This window comes from Pseudorca crassidens, chromosome 15 (genome assembly GCF_039906515.1).
Source record: "Pseudorca crassidens isolate mPseCra1 chromosome 15, mPseCra1.hap1, whole genome shotgun sequence".
Taxonomy (NCBI): Eukaryota; Metazoa; Chordata; class Mammalia; order Artiodactyla; family Delphinidae; genus Pseudorca; species Pseudorca crassidens.
In genome coordinates, this window is record NC_090310.1 from 19,672,761 (window position 1) to 19,693,718 (window position 20,958).

The 20,958-nt window shown below is 46.8% G+C and overlaps 1 protein-coding gene and 1 long non-coding RNA gene across 5 annotated transcripts in view; one reads left to right on the forward strand and one right to left on the reverse strand.

Moving 5' to 3' along the window:
- LOC137207025 (uncharacterized) overlaps positions 1–17,850 on the forward strand; it is a 95,623-nt gene extending 77,773 nt beyond the window's left edge. The window contains exon 4 of the long non-coding RNA XR_010934913.1: positions 16,878–17,850. This is a non-coding gene — a long non-coding RNA (uncharacterized lncRNA). The remainder of the gene's footprint in view (positions 1–16,877) is intronic.
- CACNG3 (calcium voltage-gated channel auxiliary subunit gamma 3) overlaps positions 3,018–20,958 on the reverse strand; it is an 81,815-nt gene continuing 63,874 nt past the window's right edge. For 2 of the 4 annotated variants that reach the window (XM_067706361.1, XM_067706362.1), the window contains 3 exons: positions 14,490–14,573; positions 8,511–8,651; positions 3,018–4,078 (listed from right to left, as the gene is read on the reverse strand). In XM_067706361.1, the coding sequence (XP_067562462.1) occupies positions 3,567–4,078; positions 8,511–8,651; positions 14,490–14,573 (737 nt within the window). In that variant the 3' untranslated portion in view covers positions 3,018–3,566. The remainder of the gene's footprint in view (positions 4,079–8,510; positions 8,652–14,489; positions 14,574–20,958) is intronic. The other 2 variants (XM_067706363.1, XM_067706364.1) reach the window with 1 other exon arrangement.

The window sequence follows — 20,958 nt, forward strand, 5'->3', positions numbered from 1 at the left end:
AGTGAGTGGCTATTGCGTAGGCTTTGGAATTAGGTTGGAGGACCTGCTTTGCTTTCTCTTTGCAAGTTTCAACATCTATCCAATGGGTTAACAATAGTACCTACCTCGAATTTTAGGATTAATGAGACAAAATAAGAGAAGTTCCTGGCACATTGCTTGGCACACACAGTGGGAGCCTAGTGCATGTGAATACTCTTCACAGGGGTTTGGATGACCGGGGTTGCCCAGGGTCCTGGCTGTGAACCAGGAGTGTTGATATGAATATTTATTTGATGTCAGCTAGCTGGGTCCAGCTGCTCAGTCTTCAAGCAAAGGCACTCTGACGGCCCATGCACCAAAACCTTGCAGGGAGCAGACCTAGAGGTGCGGGGGTCCTTCCAGGCGTCAGGTGCCTGCTTTCCTCCTCCTGCTCTCTGGCCTTTGCAGAAGGCTCTGTACTAGGTCTCCAGAGCAGACACCCAGCTAGTTAAGCCCCTGGGACCTTTCTCCCCATCCCCGATCAACTCCCCAGGTGCCTTGTTTTTGACAAACTCGTAGTTCCCAGGGCTGCAGGTTGCTCCTTCTTCCCCTTCAGAGTATTCATCACCTATTTACTCCATCTCCCAGATCCTTCCCTCTCCAAGGGTGCCTGGAGCCACTTTTCCCAAAGTGTGGGGTGAGATAACTTGATGTGACACACAGATGCAATATTAGAGAGAAGTATTAGTGAGAAGGTTTTCCCCTCTCTGGTTCTCCTGATTAAGCCAAAGCAAGCATCTTTGGTGCCAGCGTATCTTAACTAATCTTTCTAACGTTTTGGTTATATCCTTTTTACAAAGAGCAGGCAGCTGGCCTTCGGCTTAGAACAGGCAGCAGCTAGAGTATGGTGTGATTGTGTTGTTTTTACTGTATTTATTTTCCCAGTTACCATTTGCTTACGGCAAGCAATTCCAGTTTTCTTTTTTACAGTAGTGATATAAAGTTCACTTTCGAGATGTATTTATTGAAGTAAAAAATGAGTCAATTTAAAGAGAAACATCAAATAAATAATGGTTAACGTGGTATGTGGATGTGAAACACTTCGCAACGGTTGAACTCAGATGACTGAGATTTGGGAAATGCTGGCAGAGGGAGGAAATCAGTCAAATTAGGAAGCAGAGGCTTGCCTCTAAACGCTGGCTCTGTTCACCAGCCCCTAAGATACTCTTCTTGAGCCTCTATTCCCTCACCTGCCAAAATACGGATAATAATTTCTACTACATGTGGGGTTGTCCTAAGGATTCAATGAGGTGATTTGATGTATGGGTGTAATTTGCATACAATGACTCTCAAGTGTCAAACAAAACAAATTGTTACTAGTCTGCGCTTTACAATAAAATTCACCGAGGGTGTGAGTGCAGGCATCTGACTGGCTTCCCAGAACTTCAAGGTTGTAGCAGGGATGAAGTGTGGGCAATCACATACCCTCTCTGGCCTCAGTTTCCTCCTTGGTAAAATGGGGATATTTCTAGAGGATTAAATGGTACAATATGTGTAAGGTTGTAGAACACAACCAGGTACCAACAGTGTCAGGTAAGCATGAGCTCCTATGACCATAACTCTGCCCCCTTGAGTGACTGAACCTCAGAAGTGGGAAGCTCCTTGGAGGTGTGACGAGCTGGCGTGCACCACAAGCACCGCAAGAGTCACTGTGGGCAGAGGTGACATCCATTTCTCATGCTTTTATTTATTTATTCATTCATTCATTCATTCATTTTTGGCTGTGTTGGGTCTTCGTTGCACTGCGCGGGCTTTCTCTAGTTGCAATGAGCAGGGGCTACTCTTTGTTGCGGTGCGCGGGCTTCTCACTGTCATGGCTTCTCTTGTTGCGGAGCATGGGCTCTAGGCACGCGGGCTTCAGTAGTTGTGACACGTGGGCTCAGTAGTTGTGGCTTGTGGGCTCTAGAGCTCAGGCTCAGTAGTTGTGGTACATGGACTTAGTTGCTCTGCAGAATGTGGGATCTTCCCAGGCCAGGGCACGAACACGTGTCCTTTGCATTGGCAGGCAGATTCTTAACCACTGTGCCACTAGGGAAGCCCTTCTCATGCTTTCTGATATCAATTTTTCAAACTATTCAAATGTCCTTCCACTTTCTACCCCCCTGCCCCTGTGCCTCTCAGAGCCTGTGCAAAGTACACCCTTCCCCCCAAAAAAGAATAGCTCCCATTTGGCTTCTATCTTCCTGCAGTCATGCTTGCTGTGGACTGAATGGGGTCCCTCCCCACCATCCAAATTCACTTATCGAAGCCCTAACCCTTGATGTGGTGATATTTGGAGATGGGGCCTTTGGGAGGTAATTAGGTTAGATGAGGTCATGAGGGTGGGGCCCTCGTGATGGAGTTAGTGGCTCTGCCAAGTGAGGACACAGTGAGAAGGCCCCTGTCTGCAAGCCAGGAAGAGAGCCCTCACCAAGAACCAACTCTGCTGGCACCCTGATCTTAAACTTCCCAGCCTCCAGAACTGTGAGAAATAAATATCTATTGTTTAAGCCACCCTGATCTATAGTATTTGTTATGGCAGCCCAAACTCAGATAATGCTCACTCTACCCAGAATTCATCCAAAAATTAAAAAATATACATATTGATTATTTGCAGTGTGCTAATCATTTTACACATGGAGTTTTGTTTAAGTCTCACAACTCTGTGGAGGAGAATACTGTACCATGCTCCATTTTACAGACGAGGAGACTGAGGTTTGAAGGTCGGGTGGGTTTTCCCAAGGTCCTAGAGCTACTGGGTGCCAGAGCCAGATTTTTGAACACATGCTTGCCCCCAGTAGCTTCCCGGGATTTAGGTGAGAGACACACAGACTCTGACATCGGTAGGAGCACCCTGCTGGCCTCCAGAGGTAAAGGAGGATCCTTCCTAGTGGCTAGGATGTGGATGAGCAAAGCTCAGCTTCCAACACATACACGAGGCAGTTTGAGGGCAGGGCAAATGAGTTTGTAAATTTGTGCAGGAATTACCCAGAAGAAACAAAGCACCCCAGCTCTGTTGGTTACGACAAGGCAAAACCTTTAATACGTGAGTGCTTATTACAGTAGCTGCTTCAGGGCTCTGACATCTTTGATTTCTGGGCATGTTTTTCTAACACAGAAAGGTGAATGCCTCCCTCAGGGCCACCTGGGCCGTTGGTGTCCTGAGGATTTGGAGTGGACAATGGGGACAACTATGCACAAGTCTGGGGATTCGGAGATCCCCCCCGCCCCCCCCCCCCACCAGCCACCACCCGTGACTTTGAGTAAAGTCCTCTTCCAAGGAGGGAAGAATGTGGAGGTCCTTCCAGTAAAGAAGGAAGAAAGGAAAACATCTGGCACAGATACACAGAGAGAGACGTCATGGGATTGGCTTGAAAAGTCGGGGAGGGACAGAGGGGTTAGGACCTGGAGGGAGAGGGGCAAACTGTGGGAGAGGGCTGAGTCCATTTGGTTTCAGTCTTTGTAAAAAGTAATACCATCACGAGGACCATGCCATGCAACCTCAGAGACACCTCTGTCCACTTCCCACCGGGCTGTGCTGGGGTGGAGGGCAGAGGGCAGAAGTCAGTTCAGACGGGCGTGGTGCGCCTGTTGGCCGGATTATTATGCAACGACTCTTTGAACTCTTTGGGCGTGGAATTGTGGAACTGTAGAAAAGCATGGTCCCGGTCGGAGTTGAGGAGGGTCCCCATGGTGATCTTTGAGGGGTCCCGGGAAAGGGTGAACATTGAGATGTCAGTGGAGGGGATGGTGTGGAAGCCTTTGCTGATGGGGGACAGGTCTCGGGATCTGGGCTCTGTGGAGCGGGAACTTGACCGCCTCCGGAATCTATACCTGTAGGGTGGAAGGCGAGCAAAGGTAGATTTCTTCAGGAGCTCCGAGTGGGATTTGGCACGTAACTGCTGATGTTTTTCTATATAGATGTGCACAGCGACTACTCCTACAATTTCCGCGATGATGAAAGAGAAGGCTCCGAAATAAAAGGACCAGCCATAGGAGTAGCTCTTTTTGGAGTCACGCTGCCCGGGGTCTCCAGCATTGGCTGATATATAAACTATGATGCCGATGATGTTGCTTAACCCTAAGAGAAGGGGAGAGAAAAATACATCCTTTATAAACCTCAGAGGTAACTGTCACTTTTAGGCTGGAAATATCTATTTAAAAAAAATGTGGAGTCAACAGGGAGAGAGGAGAATGGATTTATGGCCAGGAAATCCAGCTGCTGAGCTCTTCTTGCAGGGTCTGTCTCTCGGGAAATGAAGAATTCTGCTGCTCCATTCTGGGTGGGAAGCGTTCAGCTAAAGAATTCACCTTACTCTTTCAGCAAGTGCAGTAGAATTCAGAATGTATGTACTTTCCCTGAGAAACAATTCATTCCCTCAAAGCTTAATCTTCAGCAATAAGTCATGATGATGGTAAAAAACGAGATGCAGATCCCTGCCCTTGAGTTCCTCACCATTAGCAGAAGAAACTGACATGTAAATGCAATTATAGCAAAATATAGTAAGGGTTCTTCCAGAGACACATATGAAATGGTTCAGGAGCAAAGAGAGAAAGAGAGAATGATTAAACCTTGTTCTGAAGACAAGGTGACATTTAAGCTGGGTCCTGAACAACAGGAGATGAAAGGTGATTGACAGCGGAGTTGTGAGTGACTTACTAGTAGGGTTCTAGCTTGGATGAAGGCGAGGTTGATGGTATCTTGAGCTAAAATAAGAGGCAGCAGAGAGAATAGGCTTAGAGAAGAGGAGGTGGGCTGGAAGTGCTTATTGGGAGTCGGAATGTGGTTGCTGAGTGGACATATATGGGTCTGGAGCTGCAGTTTGGGGAACGAATGGGGAAGGTGCAGTAGCTAAGTCTTTTTATCTGCACGGGATACGATAATGCTTTAGATTATCTGTTGTTCGAGCATCAAGAATTGGGGAACATGAAGCTGTCGTCCCCAGTAGACAAGGTCTGCCAACTTAGAGTCCCCTTGTGCCAACGGAATAGCCCTGGAAAGAGCTGCCTAGTCGCTTGGAGAGAAATTGATTCTCTAGGGAGTAGTAAGAAGAAACAGTAGAAACTGAGGGCCTGGGGGTTGCCCTCATCTGTGACTACTTCTCTCACATTATTGCTCCAAAGGTAGAATGTCTCTTTGTGTCCTTTGCTTTAAGGGTCTCATCTGGGCCTTGATACCAATAATGACTCAGGGAGGTTGGTACATCACCTGGTGTCTCCTTGCCTCCAAATCCGGGCCACCTGTAGGGTGCTTCTAAATGGACGCTGTTCCTCATTACAGTTCCCAGTACCAGTTGGTAACTAACCATTTCCAATGGCCTCCTGAGTATCCTCTCCATTCCTTGAAGACCCCATACTCTTTCTGGGGGTCCCCAAGATCTCCCCGGAGTCCAGCAGCCAAAGGGTTAAAGCTTGGCATAGCAAGGGCCACCCCCACTCTGCTCCAGTGCTACCGTTCTGATTGGCTGGTGCTCATGCATTAAGGGGAATTCATATTTTGAATACGATCTCTGGCCATATTCCATCTAGGACTTACCCCTTAGAGGGCAGGGCCAAGGTCTGTTTCTTCCCTGTCTCCTCTTGGCCTTCCCCAGCGCAGGCCCTCAGCAGGTAGGCAGCGAGTTGTAATCACTGAGCTATTTCTTAATATGGGGGTTGATGCAGCCAGCCCTGTGTCAGGCTGCAGGAAGCCACAGATTGAAAAACGGCTTCTCTTTCTGGAGTGTCAGTTTGGCTTGAAGATGAGTAGGGAAGACACATTCTTTTATATTAAAATGAACATGAATATAATGAGGAGAGAGCAGAATTCACATGAATTTTTAAGTCTAAATGGGAGACAGTCTTCAGAGACATTTCAGCTCACGGAAGGTGGCTTCTGGTGATGCCCCCTGACTTCCCAGGGCCCCGTTTTCGCTCTCCTCTGCCCACAGGTAAATTTTGGTGGCAGAGTTTGAGAAGCCCTGAAAGGAAGTCTTGCTGGGAAAAAAACAAAAGAAGCTCAAGGAGAGGCTCGGATGTCAGCCCAGGTTAAAGCAAGCGGCCAAGCCAGGTGAGTTGCCACTTACTTCTAGGCACCGATGATGTGCCAGGCACCGCGCAAAGTCTTTACGTGCGTGATCTCAATTAATCATTGCAACAGGCCTGCTTAAGAAAAAAACACCCCTCTTTTACAGATGAGGGAACTGGGACACAGAGAAGATAAATAACTTTCCAAGTCAACACAGCTGGGAGATGGCAGAGGTGGGATTTGAACCCAGGACTGTCTCTTGGCCATGGGTGGATTTAGATTTCAGTAAAAAAGCTTAGGAAGAACTAGATGTTAAGTGGGTAATCACTTTCTCCCAACCATTAGACCGTAAACTCCCTAAGGGCAGACCTAGGCTAGGTTTGTTCACTACTATGGCCTCCTCTCCTTGCCCAGAGCCTGACCCAAACAAGAGCACTGTGCATACTTGTTGAATTGCATCAGCATGAGAATTAAATTGTACAATATATATAGTAGCAGTTATTATGCATCCAGCAGTTACTGCGGGCTAGATGCAGTTCTAGGCTCTTTCCATATACCAACTATTTAATTCTCTGAACAGCCTTAAATGGTAGAGCCATTATTATCCCCATTTTTCAGTTGAGGAAACTGGGGCACAGAGTGGTTAAGAGACTTGCCCGAGGTTACCCAGCTGGGAAGTGGTAGAGCCATGATTTTCACCAGGCAGCCTGGCTTCAGAGCCCATGGTCTTGAGCATAATGCCTAGTGCCTGGCACATAATAGGCACTCAATAAAGGGTTGTTGGCTGCTTGCCTGAAACCACAGAACCTTAGCATAACTGAGCATAAAAGAGCCTTAGGGAGTGCTGAATCCTCCCAAATTTTCACTTTGTAGGTGGAGAAACTGAGGCTCTTCAGGGTCCTCAGGAAGACCAGTGGTGGGGGGATAGCTAGGATGAGACCCCCAGCTTCTGGCTTCCCCTCAGGGCTTTGCTGCCGCCCCTCATGTTCCCCGGTTCCCATGTGTCTAATCTACCTGCCATCTCTCACAACACCCCTTGTGAGAAGAAGGTTGCTGGTGACACACTCTCCCTCAACAATCCCCTTGAGGGACAAAATAATGATCTTCTCCTGTTTAGGAAACCCTCATCCTCTGGGTCAGTCAAAGCTGGAGGTCTGGAGGGGGCCACCAGCAACTAGAACGTGCCTCAAAGCAACACAGGTCCCTGGGTTTACCAGCTGTTACCATCTGTCCACACAGAGCATCACCTTTGGGCTAATCTTATTCTCCTGACAAGATGGCGGCTTTCCCCTGGTCTGTTGCTTGAGTTGGTTCCCAGAGACTCAGAGCTGGATGCCATCCACTTTTCCCATTCCAAAGAAGGGAAAACAGTAGGGAAGAAACTTGAGCAATATCTTGGAGGAGGCCGGGATGCTGGGCTTCCAACTTTGGAACTATATTGTGTTGCTTTTCCAATGCTAGAAAATAATATTGTGATTTTTATGTTCAACCTCCTTCCAACAACCCTATAAAATAGGTACTATTATTATTTCCCATTTTACAGTCAAGGAAACCAAGTTATAGGGATTTGGTAACATTCCCAAGGCTCCACAGGTAGAGCCAGAATTCAAATCCAGGAGGATAAGCCCCTCTCACCCACCATTTTATACTCTTCCCCACTGTTTCTACCCCAGTAAATATTCTGCCGTTATGGGTCAAAGTTTGGAGGTCATCACCAAAGAGTCAAGCTCCCCTCCCTCCCACCCCCACCTTGTTCTTTGCGTCTCTAAAGCACTTCATCCAGATGGCATTGATTGGGGGTTGGGGTGGGAAGAGATTGTAAAGCGATGGTGGAGTGGAAACCCAGAGGGAAGAGAGGACGATGAGGAGGGTGGAGGAGGGATGGAGATGAAGGGAGGAGAGAGGGTGCAGAAATAGGACCTCTTCCTGGGGACTGCCTCGTCCTCCTTGCCACCCTGTGCCACCTTCCGGTCAAGGCTACTATTGATGATAAGGTCTTCCCCGAGAGCATCTGGGGCTGCTGACTTTTACCTTGTTCCCAGAGATGCTTTGAGCAGTCTGAGGATTTGTGCGCTTGAAGAGCTGTGAACAGCATTTAAACCAGCAAACACAGGTCTCAAAGGGCCAGGGATAGTGTATGACGATGTCCAAGCGAACAGAAAGATGGACCCCTTTAAAACACACTGAAGCCATCTCTCAGGTCACACATTACACACACCATACTGCCCCCTGCCCACTATGTGCAGACATATACATGCACACTCTCATTAGTCATTCTCCGCCTCTCCAAGCTGACCTTCTCCTCATCTCCCCTCCGTGCATTCTCAGCTAGAATGTCAGCATCTTTGGTTCTAATTAAAGTCTTTGGTTCTCATTCTTAACACACAAGTTGAACGTTTTCTTGTTCCTTCCCTGGAGGGAACCCTGAATAGCATTGCTTTGTCCTGGTGGCCCTGCCTTGGGTCTGGTGTCTGTGATGCCCTCAGGGCTGAGACCAGATGCTCACCTGCAGAGACAAAAAAGATGCCCGCACTGAGGATGACATTGTGTCTGCTGCGGTGGAACTCGCTGGCTGCCACACAGAGCCCGCCAAAGAACAGCAGCGTGACACTGAGGATGGGGAAGACGCTGGAGGCCCTCACAGCCCCTGCGGAGAGAAAGAGAGAGGGTTCCCCCTGCACCCGGTCAGCCCCGGGATCCCCCCCCTTCACGGGCATGGGGGTGCCTGGTTGGAGGACAGCCCGTGAGCAGAAGGACAGAGCCTGCATCTAACGTGGGTGCGAGACCAGTTCGGTCGCTCAGGGCCCTGTGCTTGAGGTTAATGCTCTTTAGTCACCATCCTGAAATTCTTAATAGCTTTACCTTGAATGTGTGTTTTATAAGTAACTCTGATGGGTCGATGGAGCATGTGCCCTGGGCTTGGAGTCTCTACTCACGTGGCATCCCACCCCCCATCACCTCCCCACCTCCCGTTCTCCTTGGGATGGGTCCTCAGCTGCTCACTCCCCCACCCCAGCCAGAGACCACTGCTGGGCATGGACGCTGGGAGAACCAGTGTTGGCTGAAAGCCCTAGGCACCTGCGAGGGTATGCACTCACCCCTTGAGTGTTCCCGTGCCGGAGGGAGTGTGACATTTCATAGCAAATAAAAGACACCATGACAGATGGAGAGAGAGATGGCAGAAGAAAGGAGATAGCTTTTTTTGCCTGCGTTTTGAACCAGGAGCCCGGGATTTTCATTTTGCACTGGCCCCTGCAAATCATATAGCCGACAGGGCATCCTGGGACTCCCATTAGATCACAAGCTGTTCACCGAAACGCAGAGTCTGTCCCAGCACACGCCTACATTTGCATGGTACTGAGTCTGGCAATGCCCATTTGATACCCATTTAGTCACTGAATAAACAAATGAATTTAGTTATTCATCCAACAATATTTTTGGGCACCTACCAAATGCCAGGTGCTGTGCTGTGTCCTGGGGTCCTGGTGGAAATGTTTAACCACCCCAAGGGTGCAGAGGCTGCCCTTCTAAGGGGAGGCAGGGGACGCTGGCTGAGGGCTGGAGCAGCAGTGTCCTAGAGACCCATGTGTTAACTCTTCAGCTGCTGGATCACAGAGAGGCCCTAAGGTTCTGGGGCAGAGGGACCTTCAGGTGGGGATCCCAGTATTTACCCAGCCAGCATAAGAGTATTTCCTGGAACACCTGGGCCGGAATATCAGTTGGATAAATTCTGCGTCCATTGAGGTACAAAAGAGCTAAAGTCCTGCCCTTATGGAGCTTACATTCTAATAGAGATGACGGGCAGGACCCACTACCTAATTTGCAGGGCCCTGTGCAGAATGAAAATGCAAGGCCTCTTGTCCCAAAAGTATTAAGAATTTCAAGATGGCATGGTAACTAGACTTATCCTGGTGATCATTTTGAAATGTAGAGAGGTACCAAATCACTATGTTGTGTAATGGAAACCAACGTAGTAGTGTTGTACATCAGATATACATCAAAAACAAACAAACAGACTCATAGAAAAAGAGATCAGATTTGCGGTTACCAGAGGTGGGGCTGTGGGGAGGGGGAATTAGAGGAAGGTGGTCAAAAGGCACAAACTTCCAGTTATAAGATGAATAAGTACTAGGGATATAATGTACAACATGATAAATATAATTAACACAGCTGGATGTTATATATGAAAATTAAGAGAGTAAATCCTGGGTCCTCATCACAAGGAGAAAACATTTTTTTCTATATCTTTAATGTTGTATCTGTACGAGGTGATGGATGTTCACTAAACTTACTGTGGTAATCATTTCATGATGTATGGACGTCAAACCATTATGCTGTACACCTTAAACTTATACAGTGCTGTATGTCACTTATATATCAATAAAACTGGAAGAAAAAATAAAATAAAGGGTGACCGTCAAAAGCAAATTAAAAAAAGAAGAAGAATTTTAAGCTAGTGAGAGCAGAGCATGGAGCCAGGTGTGGGGCTCTTGAAGGATGGTAAGAACCCAGGCCTGAGCTGACTGTGCCTTGGACTGGGGTGGCAGACAGGTGGGGAGAGGTGTCGGACTCAGGATAGATCTTGAAGGTAAAGCCAACAGAATTGGGGGTGGGATGTGAGAGAAAGCGTTGTTGAGCGCCATGCCTGGTCTTAGCCAGTGAGCCAGCAGTGGCGTCTTTATAATCCCGGCACGCCTGCAGGGTGAGCAGTGGGGCAGCAGGAAGGTGGTTGGTTCATCGTTGGTGTGGAAGTTCAAAGCTCAGTGTTCAGAGCTTTATGTCCCTGCATTTAGTGTGTGTTTTCCTGTGGGTTCAGCTGCAGCCCTTCCTATTGCTACTGCGTGGCGGTGCTCACGCTCTGAATGCAGAGGACTGGTTTCCACAACACCAGGACTGTTTTTGTCTGTCTGTTTGTTTTTCATTTTTATTTATTTATTTATATATATATTTTTGGCTGCGTTGGGTCTTCGTTGCTGTGCGTGGGCTTTCTCTGGTTGTGGTGAGCGGGGGCTACTCTTCCTCGCGGTGCGTGGGCTTCTTATTGCAGTGGCTTCTCTTGTTGTGGAGCACGGGCTCGAGGCACGCGGGCCCTGTAGTTGTGGCATGTGGGCTCAGTAGTTGTGGCGCACGGGCTTAGTTGCTCCGAGGCGTGCGGGATCTTCCCAGACCAGGGCTCAAACCCGTGTCCTCTGCATTGGCAGGTGGATTCTTAACCACTGCACCACCAGGGAAGTCCTGTTTGTTTGTTTTTATGGGAAAAGTTTTCTGCAATTTTGGTAGCTGACTTAGCCTACTGGGATTGCCTGGGAGGGCCGATGGAGAACGGGGGTGAGGGGTCGACGAAAGCAGACAGGGGTGAGGTTCTCTTCATGAGGAGAAGAAAATGAAAGAGTTCTAGCTTTTGCTTAAGGATGGCCACCTCAAGTCCCCCACCATTGGGGCTGGGCAGACCGGGGTCCCAGTGACTGTCCCTGCTGCAATGGGGAAGTTTTGGAAGGGGCTTCAAACTGCCTAGAAACCTTGATGGGAGAAGTGAGGTGTAGGGGGAGGGATCCTGGCTGCCCTGACCCCTGGGAGCGTGATCAAATCAGTCCCCATCCTAGCTTCAGGCCAGTCAGTCACAGTCCTGGCCCAGGCCCGGCTTGCTCTGTGCTTCCCTGCTCCCACACAGGCTTGCAGGAGGGAGGGCTGGCCCCCTGGTTCATTTAGCTCCCAGGTCAAGGGGGTGATCCCTGGGAAGTAGGCGCTGGGATCTTGGGTGGCCATAGCTTATTTATAACTTCTAAATATTTACACATATGACCTACAGGTTTCCATGTGAACCTTGGCCCTAGGACCCACAAATATTAGGGGTGGGTCTGGCCCCAGTGATTTCAAGCATGCACAAATCTTTAAAGCGATCATTTGCATTGTGTACTTGCTGGGAATTGCTCAAATATTCAATGTGATGAGTTAAATTGATTAATTTTTTCACCTTTAAAAATTTTTTTTTAGTTTCAAAGTATGATTAAATTATGATTATGCCCGAAGGAGATGATCTGAACATTGGAAGCTACTGAATTGTGTTGGTTGTGTATATTTGAAATGTGTGGCTATGAGATATGGGAATGTGATTGTTTCCCATGTGGTGGAGGAACCACTTGGCAACCAATTGGTGGCCAGATCCCACCTCTACCCCACAAGCGAGATAAGAGCAGGTTCTATAAACTGAGGCTACGGGTGTCGGTCTCACACAGGACATGCTCTGCTGCCATTTTCTCCTAACTCAGTTTACCCTGGATTGTGTGTTTTTTTTTTTTTTTCCAGCTGTGCCACGGGGTTTGTGGGATCTTAGTTCCCCGACCAGGGATCGAACCCGGGCCCCCTGCAGTGGGACAACCAGGGAAGTCCCTGATTAAATCTTCTGCTATAGGTTTAAGCTTCAGCCTCCCTAACCACACATGAGAAAGAGGAAATAGCAGAATAATCAATGTGCAGAACCCCACCCGACCGGGGTGTGGTCGCAACAGGAAGTGGCAGCACATGTGCTGGATGGGCCCGGAGACCCCTGCAGGAACGTGACCCTGGCGCCACGTGACTGGCTCGGGGATTCCAAAGTTCCCTGCAGGAAATTCGTGTGCTCAGGAAGGTCCCTCCTTAACTTGGTTCTGTGGCTGAGGGTGAGGACCTCCACCTTCCCAGAGGGGAGAAATATATTTTGTCGGAAAAGCGATGGATCTCTTGGAAGAAATTAAAATCAGTTTTGCAAGTTGTGAAATAGAGGTCGCAGTTCTGTTTAGTCCCCAACAGGGCAAATATCAAAATAGGAAAGAAAAACAAAAACTACAGTCACTCTGGTAAAAACCCCACTGGAGATGACTTTAAAATCATCCTCAAAAGGAGGTTCAAGTAATCTACCCCAAACTTTGGTCAAGCTACCTCTCTAAACGTGGCCTCTATTCCCACATCAGATCCTTTTAAGCTGCTCATGTAAGTTCTAGTTGGCATTTGGGTAAATCCTAGTAGATGGATAAGGACTGAAAAAAGAGAAATAATATGTTTTAAAAATTAGCTTAGGGCTTCCCTGGTGGCGCAGTGGTTGGGAGTCCGCCTGCCGATGCAGGGGACACGGGTTCGTGCCCTGGTCCTGGGAAGATCCCACATGCCGCGGAGCGGCTGGGCCCGTGAGCCATGGCCCCTGGGCCTGTGTGTCCGGAGCCTGTGCTCCGCAGCGGGAGAGGCCACAACAGTGAGAGGCCCGTGTACCGCAAAAAAAAAAAAAAAAAAAAATTAGCTTAGAAATGGCTTTCTTTCGTATTGACCCCTCGCACCACTTACATTGTTATGCGATTAAAGGCTCATGTTTAGACCCACTGCCCATCTGTAGACTAGCAAGCATGAGTAGAGCTAACAATGATTTTAATTGTAACAGCACTCTTCTTGAGCTACGAGTTACAAGCATAACCCGAGTAGCACAATTTCTTGAAGTTTTTATGTATAACAGCAGTTTAAAAAAATGTTACATTTAACACTCTCTAACAGTAAATTAGTCAATGCCTTAGAACTTTTCTTTTGAGTGAACTTGACACACCTCCCTGTTGAAGAAATTCTATCTAAATTACATTAAATCCCCAATTCTCTGTGCCTGGATTAATGTCAGGCCTGTGGCTGCCACTGGGCCTTGACCACTGCTCATCCCGTGCCCCAGAAGAGAGCCAACACGTATGGCTTCGTGAGTACATGTTGGCCCCGGGCGGAGCGCAATGTGCACCAGCTTATTTAATTTTCATGACCCTGTCAGATGGATGACATTATCATCTTTATTGCTGACTATGAAGAAAGGTGAGAGATGAGAGGTAAAGCAGCCTGGCCCAGGTCCAGCCCAGCTAGTAGGGCGTCACCGGAGTAAAAGCCCGAGTCACCCAGGATCCAGAGCCCTTGCTCTAAGCCAGCACACTGTTGCCTCCTACGTGCTGCGTTTGTGACAGTTCCATGTCATATCCGGGTTACTGACCTTGGGACAATCTAGGGGGAGACACTGGTCCTGCCCCAATGAGGTTGAAACTGAAGAGGGGTGAACCTTGGTTTGCTTTTATTCTCCCAGGCCTTGCCTCTTAGGACCTCGCCCATTAGCACCTCACCCATTAGCACTTAGCCCATTAGCACCTCAAATCAGCCCTCTGGGGAAGGTGAAAACTTGTATTCAGGTTGAAGAAAATCCTTAGATTTCCTCCTAAGCAGACTAAAAAGAACTTTTCAGTTTTGACACAGCTCCCTTTTTTTTTTTTTTTTCCTATTTCTATTTCATTGAAATGAAAGAGATTCAGATGTCAGAACCACCTGAATGTCTCTGTCTAGTAGCAAAGATTTTCCTGAAGCTTCTTTGCACGTATCCATTTCTGGGGCTGGGTGCTGGGGAGCCTCAAACTCAGAGGCAGCTGGACAACCTCAGGGCAGCCCTCCTCGCCCACCCCTCCCCGGGAGGACCCGCGAAGGGGGAACTTACGCAGGAGATACTCAGCCGTGTCCTGTTCGTAGTCAGCATCTTCGGGGAAGTGATCAATTTTCTTGCACACGCCTCGGAAAGCCCCTGTGGAAACAAACGTGGCCCTGAGCTGGCGGGGGAGGGGTGGAAAGAGCCCCTGGGGCCCAGCCTGCATCCTCACCCCCACAGTGAAGATGCCTGATGGGTGTTGCAGGCTCTGCCTCGGTTGGCCCATCAGCATCTTTCTTAGGGCACAAAAAGGAGATTGGTAGAGGAAAAAAATAAAAATAAAGCCGAAGATGGAAACTTTCTGCTTCCTAGATTTTGCATGATATTGGGATCTATTTAGAAGGGCAAAGAGCTATGAAGCATAAGGATTCATCATGAGAACTGTCTTGTCTTATCTTTTTCTTTTTTTCCCAATTAGTGAGGGGAAAGGGGAAAAGGAAGCGGAATATATATATACACACATATATTCATATATACTTATGTATATTATATATATATATTATATATATATATATAAATTTATCTTCCCATTTTACAGATGAGGCAGCTGGCCATAGAATTTTGCTTGAAGTCATACGGGTAACTAGTAGAGCCAAAATTCCAATCAAGGTCTGCTGACTCCTTGGTGTGGATTCCAGGCATGGATTCTGGAGTAACCCACTCTCCCTGATTGGATAATGCTCATATCTGACACAGGACCGCCCCCTTCCCCGCTCCCCTCGCCCAGGACCACAGCTTGCTGTGCTCTGCGGTGTGGCTCACTCCTTCAGGGGGCACAGAATTGCGCAGGTGCACCCTGGGGAAACTGTCAGCATTTTCTTTCCTTTTCTTTCTTTGACATCAGCCTGACTTAACTTGTTGTGGGTGTTTGTTAACTAGCCAATTAACCAATCTCTGGGGCAGCTAATGGCTCTGCCAGTTCTCATAAATGACAAACAATTTCAGAACCTCTCACCACAACACAGCATGAAATTATGCCTTATTGTTCTTGTCGCTGCCGGCAGAGACGGCCTGGAAGTGAGGGAAAAGGTGGTGTCGTGGACAGTGGACAAGGTTTATGTTCACACGTAGCTGGGCTTATATTTTAGAGCAGTTACTATAAGAATTAAATAAGGCCATATATGAAGATGAGATAATTTTCGCAAAGCTCTAGGGACTTCATGATAATGGCCAGCACTTTTTAAGTGCTTCTAGTGGGCTAGGCACAGAGCTGAAACCTACATTCTTCTCTCATTTACTCTCATCCACTGCCTTAGGAGATAGGGACTATTCACACTGATATTTGATGATAAGACAACGCAGGATCACAGAGGAAAGAGAGTTGTCACAGCTGGTGAAGGGAAGAATCAATATTTGAATGGGCTTTACCATTACAATATGAAGGTAGCCGTTATTATTATGCCTATTATTAACTCATAATAATGAGTGCCATGTAGTTTTTAAAATTTATTTTATTGAAGCATAGTTGATTTACAATGTTGTGTTAGTTTCTGCTGTACAGCAACATGATTCAGTTATACATATATATACATAATTTTTCATATTCTTTTCTATTATGGTTTATTACAGGATATTGAATATAGTTCCCTGTGCTATACACTAGGACCTTGTTGTTTATTCATTCTGTATATAATAGTTTGCATCTGCTAATCCCAAACTCCCACTCCATCCCTCCCATACTGCCCCCCGCACCACCCCTGGCAACCACAAGTCTGTTCTGTGAGTCTGTTTCTGTTTTGTGGAAGTTCACTTATGTCATATCTCAGATTCCACATATAAGTGATATCATATGGTATTTGTCTTTCTCTTTCTAACTTACTTCACTTAGTATGATAATCTATAGGTTCATCCATGTTGCTGCAAATGGCATTATTTCATTCTTTTTTATGGCTGAGTAATATTCCATTGTGTGTGTAAGTGTGTGTGTGTGTGTGTGTGTATCTCGCATCCTCTTCATCCATTCTTCTGTCAATGGACATTTAGGTTGCTTCCATCTCTTAAAGGGTGCCGTGTATTTAACACATACTATAAACAGGCTCCAAACCAGAGGCATTTCACAATAAATTATATGATATGAGCCCATCCTCTTGGTTCTGATTCTCTGCTTACCAGGCAAAGAATGGACTCAGAACCAAGAGGGCGGGGTCTTGGAGAGAAGGCTTGAAGACTCAAGGAAATTCTTGGAAGAAAAACAAACTCAGAACTCCTTCCCTAATATTGAAAGAAGGCCTTCATTTTTCTTGTTTGGATTTTAGAGTTTCATTCACAGATTCCTGTTTGCTTTTAAGCCCCATCGCCTTCCAGCTGGCTGGGTAACAAATCAGAATAAGTCACATACGTGAAGCACTTACCATCTACCACATGCCATTCTAAACACTTTACATGTTTTATCCTCTCTAGCTCTCAAGACAGCCTGGGGAGGTACCTGGTATGATGAGCCCTATTTTACAGATGAGGAAATCTGAAGTAAGTGATTTCTGCAAGGACACAGCTATAAGTGGCACACTCAAGGGTAAGTCTTCCAGACTCCAAAGCCAAGTTCATAGCCACTACTGTGAATTGCACTCTCTTCAACACATTTTAGAGTTGTAAGCAAGATCCTTTGCCAGATGGCTTTATGATAATTTCACGGTCCATCCACTGCTATGAACGGGACCAGTTGGTTTTTCCATCCACCGTGCTTTTTCCATGATGTGCATCAGGGGCCACGGAGCAGGACAAGGATGGTGGTTGTGGGACCACCTATCATTAGCTGTTTTACATTCTCCACGAAAGATTTCATAGGAAGGAAATGTTCAGCTGAAGATTAAATGTGAAAGCTACTGAAACAGACCAGTCAGAACCACGTGGGGATAAGGAACTACACACGTGCTCACATCTGCTTGTGAAATGGGCCTTACCTAAGGTGGCTTAAGGCAGCCTGAAACTAGGAGGTGGAGCCAGCAAACACCAGTAGCTCCTGGAGAAACAGTCACGAATTTTAAATGGTCTAAAGTGTCCCACCACCTGTTTTATATAGCCCACAAGCTAAGGCTGGTTTTTGCCTATGTAGATGATTAGAAAAAAATCAAAAGAAGAATACTGTTTCATGACAAGTAAAAAAATACATGAAATTCAACTTTCAGTGTCTATAAATAAAATTGTATTGAAACACAACCATGCCCATTTGTTTATGGTTTTCGTGCCAAATGGCAGAGCTGAGTAGTTGTGGCAGAGACGGCAAAGCCAAAAACGTTGACCCTCTGGCTAAGGAAAATTTTGCTGATCACGGTCCTGGAGATTTCAGTCCTGGGAAGTAGCACAAACTCTGGGAGGGCAAAAGTGGAAAGCAAACAGGAACTTGGGCCTTCTTGGGACTGGAGGACGTACTCCAAGCTGGTGATTCTAAAGCAGATAATACTCATCTATGGCGAATCTGGGTTGCAGAATGGTTTGTTTAGTGTCTTTGTTTTGTTCTGTTTTTTACTTGTAGCATTTTATTGTATTTTTTAAAAATTAAATATGCTGCTGCAATTTAAAATTCAGGGTATGTCACATGAATGCTGACTTGCAGCTTCTCTTGAAAAATGGGGCTCTCTGTCCCACATTTCCATGGGAAAACAATCCCTAGCAGCCGGGCCTCAGCAACCCCCCGCTTTGGACTGGGTGCCAGCTCTCTAGTTGGCCACAGTTGCCCCCACCTCCCCAGGCCCTATGTCACTTGAGGAACCTATGGAAAATGACCTCTCCAAACCTCAGTTTCTTCTTCTTCTCCAGAATAAAGATAATAACAATAATAACTTCATGCGGTTGTCATGAGAATTAATTGAAGCTGTAATAGTAGTTACAGCACCTGGTGCTGTACTCAGCAGTTTCCACAGAACTCTGTTAAAATCAGGTAATGACGTAAGGCACTTAGTACAGTTCCTGGCACGTGGTAAGAACTCAATAAATTATAGCTATTCCTACCATTGGTGTTGGTAGGTATTTTAGGACCAGAAGAGACACATTGGTGCCATGGTGAGATTTTAAAAAGCAATATAAAAGGAAAGGGAGGGCTTCACTGGTGGTGCAGTGGTTGAGAGTTCGCTTGCCGATGCAGGGGACGCGGGTTCGTGCCCCAGTCCGGGAAGATCCCACATGCCACGGAGCGGCTGGGCCCGTGAGCCATGGCCGCTGAGCCTGCGTGTCCGGAACCTGTGCTCCGCAACGGGAGAGGCCACAACAGTGAGAGGCCCGCGTACCGCAAAAAAAAAAAAAAAAAAAAGGAAAGGGAATCAAGACTTTCCCTGAGGAAGACTCCACACTGAAAATGAAGCTGCTGGCACAAGTCATACACTCATCAAAAAGTGAACTTGGCCATTCATATAAGTAGCATATTGCCAGCTCCCAGAAATAACCACTATTTAGCATTTCTGTATGTTTCCTTCCAGGCTCCCCTCACATCCCCCACTGCTCCCCCTACCCCCAGGCTTCCACACACACATTGTTTTATAAAATCAGGATCTTGCTGGTCTTCTTTTTACTTACATTTTCTCATCAGTACTTCCCCACATCAGTAAATCTAAGAAAAAAAGGATGGGATTGGACTTGCCCATGAACTGCAGAGGCTGGAGCCAAAAGAGATGCTGAAAACAGGTACCCTGCAAGGATGAAGTTAGGATACAGAGATAAGCACCGTCCTAGCAGAGTTGAGGCTAAGGCACTGGGGCAGAGAGGAGCAGAAACCAGGAACGTGGTAAACCAGGAGAAGGATCAGTGGAGGTTGGTCTGAGGGACAGATCCAGTGGTGACTGGTGAGAGGTGATGGGAACCCACAGTAGAGCACATAGAAGAGCTAGGCTGTGAGAATCCACAGACTCCAGGACCCCAGGAAGAGGTTTGGAACAGCAGGTAGAGCCAGGAGAGATTTCCCAAAGTGTTGAGGTGTAATTACAGAGACTGGCTATGGGGTGACAACAAACTGGGCAGAGAAGGACAAAATCCTGGGCAGGGAAGATTGTGCTGACGGTTCTTCTCTGGCTCAGACAATGGAAGGATTCTTCCTTCCTATGAGGAAGGCTCCTCCTTTAAACCAACAATCCTTCTCAAAGGTCAAACCCTAGAAATAGTCCCATTACAATCAAGAATGAGATATGAATACCCACTATTGCCTCTATGATGTACCATGATTCTACAAGCTCCAGTGCAAGAAGAAATAAAACAAAATTAAGAGTTATACGCAATAGAAAAAAAAATACGGTAAAGTTATCATTTTTCCAGGTGATAGAATAGTCTATTTGGGAAGCTGGAGGCAATTTGCTAGCGAAAAAATAGTAGAATGAATGAAAGAACTCAAGAAGTTGGCTTCTTCTAAGACATTAAACCATACAATAAAGCTGTAATAATTAAGTCATTGTGGCACTGACATTTAAAAGGAACATTTATTAGGATATTTTTTCAAAGAAGAGAAATATTACAAGGAAAATAAGAAACAGTCCATTATCCCGTATTCAGATAATTCCTGTTAAATTAAAAGAATATATGTATGTAGTTAGAAATTTCAAACAGTATATACAGAATGGCATAAGATTAAAGTAACAGCACTTCCCTCATCACCAAAAATTCTCTCACTTGATAACTTCGTAGAGTGATTTTTGTTAACTGAATGTTGAATAAAATCATGTCTAAGCTGAGATCTGAAGGTTAATTAAAAGTTAATCAGAGTAAAGGAGGTGTGTGCCTTCAGGCAGAGTGGAATAGTGTATGAGGTGATGAGAGGGAGTGAATGAGGTGATGGGGGTGAGTGAGTCCCCATCTGGAGGGGGGGGTAGTAGTTCGGGGCTTTCAGAGGATCAGTGGTGGTTGGTCTGGGGGACAGATCCAGTGGTCACTGGTGACAGGTGATGGGTACCTGGGGTAGGGCAGATATGAGAACTGGGCTGTGAAGATTGATTGATTCAAACTTTTTCTCCTCCTTCCTTCCTTCCTTCCTTCCACCCTTCTCCCAAATTTATCAGACACCCACAGTGTACCAGAGTTGTTTTAAGTCCCAGGAATTGACTAGTGGCCAAGACAGAGAAGATTCTGGTCCTCAGAATTTACATTCTCACTGGAAAAGAGAGTCTATATAGTCAATAAAAGAACAAGATAACTGTGCTCTGAAGGAAGCCCAGAAGATGATGTGATGGTGACTGTGCATTGGGTGGGGGAGATGGTGGGCAATTTGCGGCAAGATGGTTCAGGGGGACAGGTGAGCTCAGACATGATAAAAAGAAAGAGTCAGTTGTGTGAACAGCCAGGGAAAGAGCTTTCTAGGCCAAGGGCACTGCAAGCACACAGGCTCTGGAGTTGGGAATGAGCTTGGTTAGTTTGGGGGACAGAAGGGAGGCCAGTGGGTGGAAGAGGGCCTATTTTGGTGGCGTTACCGGGTCCCTCAGCTGCCCTTCTAGCTGTCCCTTCAGCACTGAGGTCTCTGGAATGTCTAGGAGGTTGGGTTGCACAAGGACCAAAGTCAACTCCA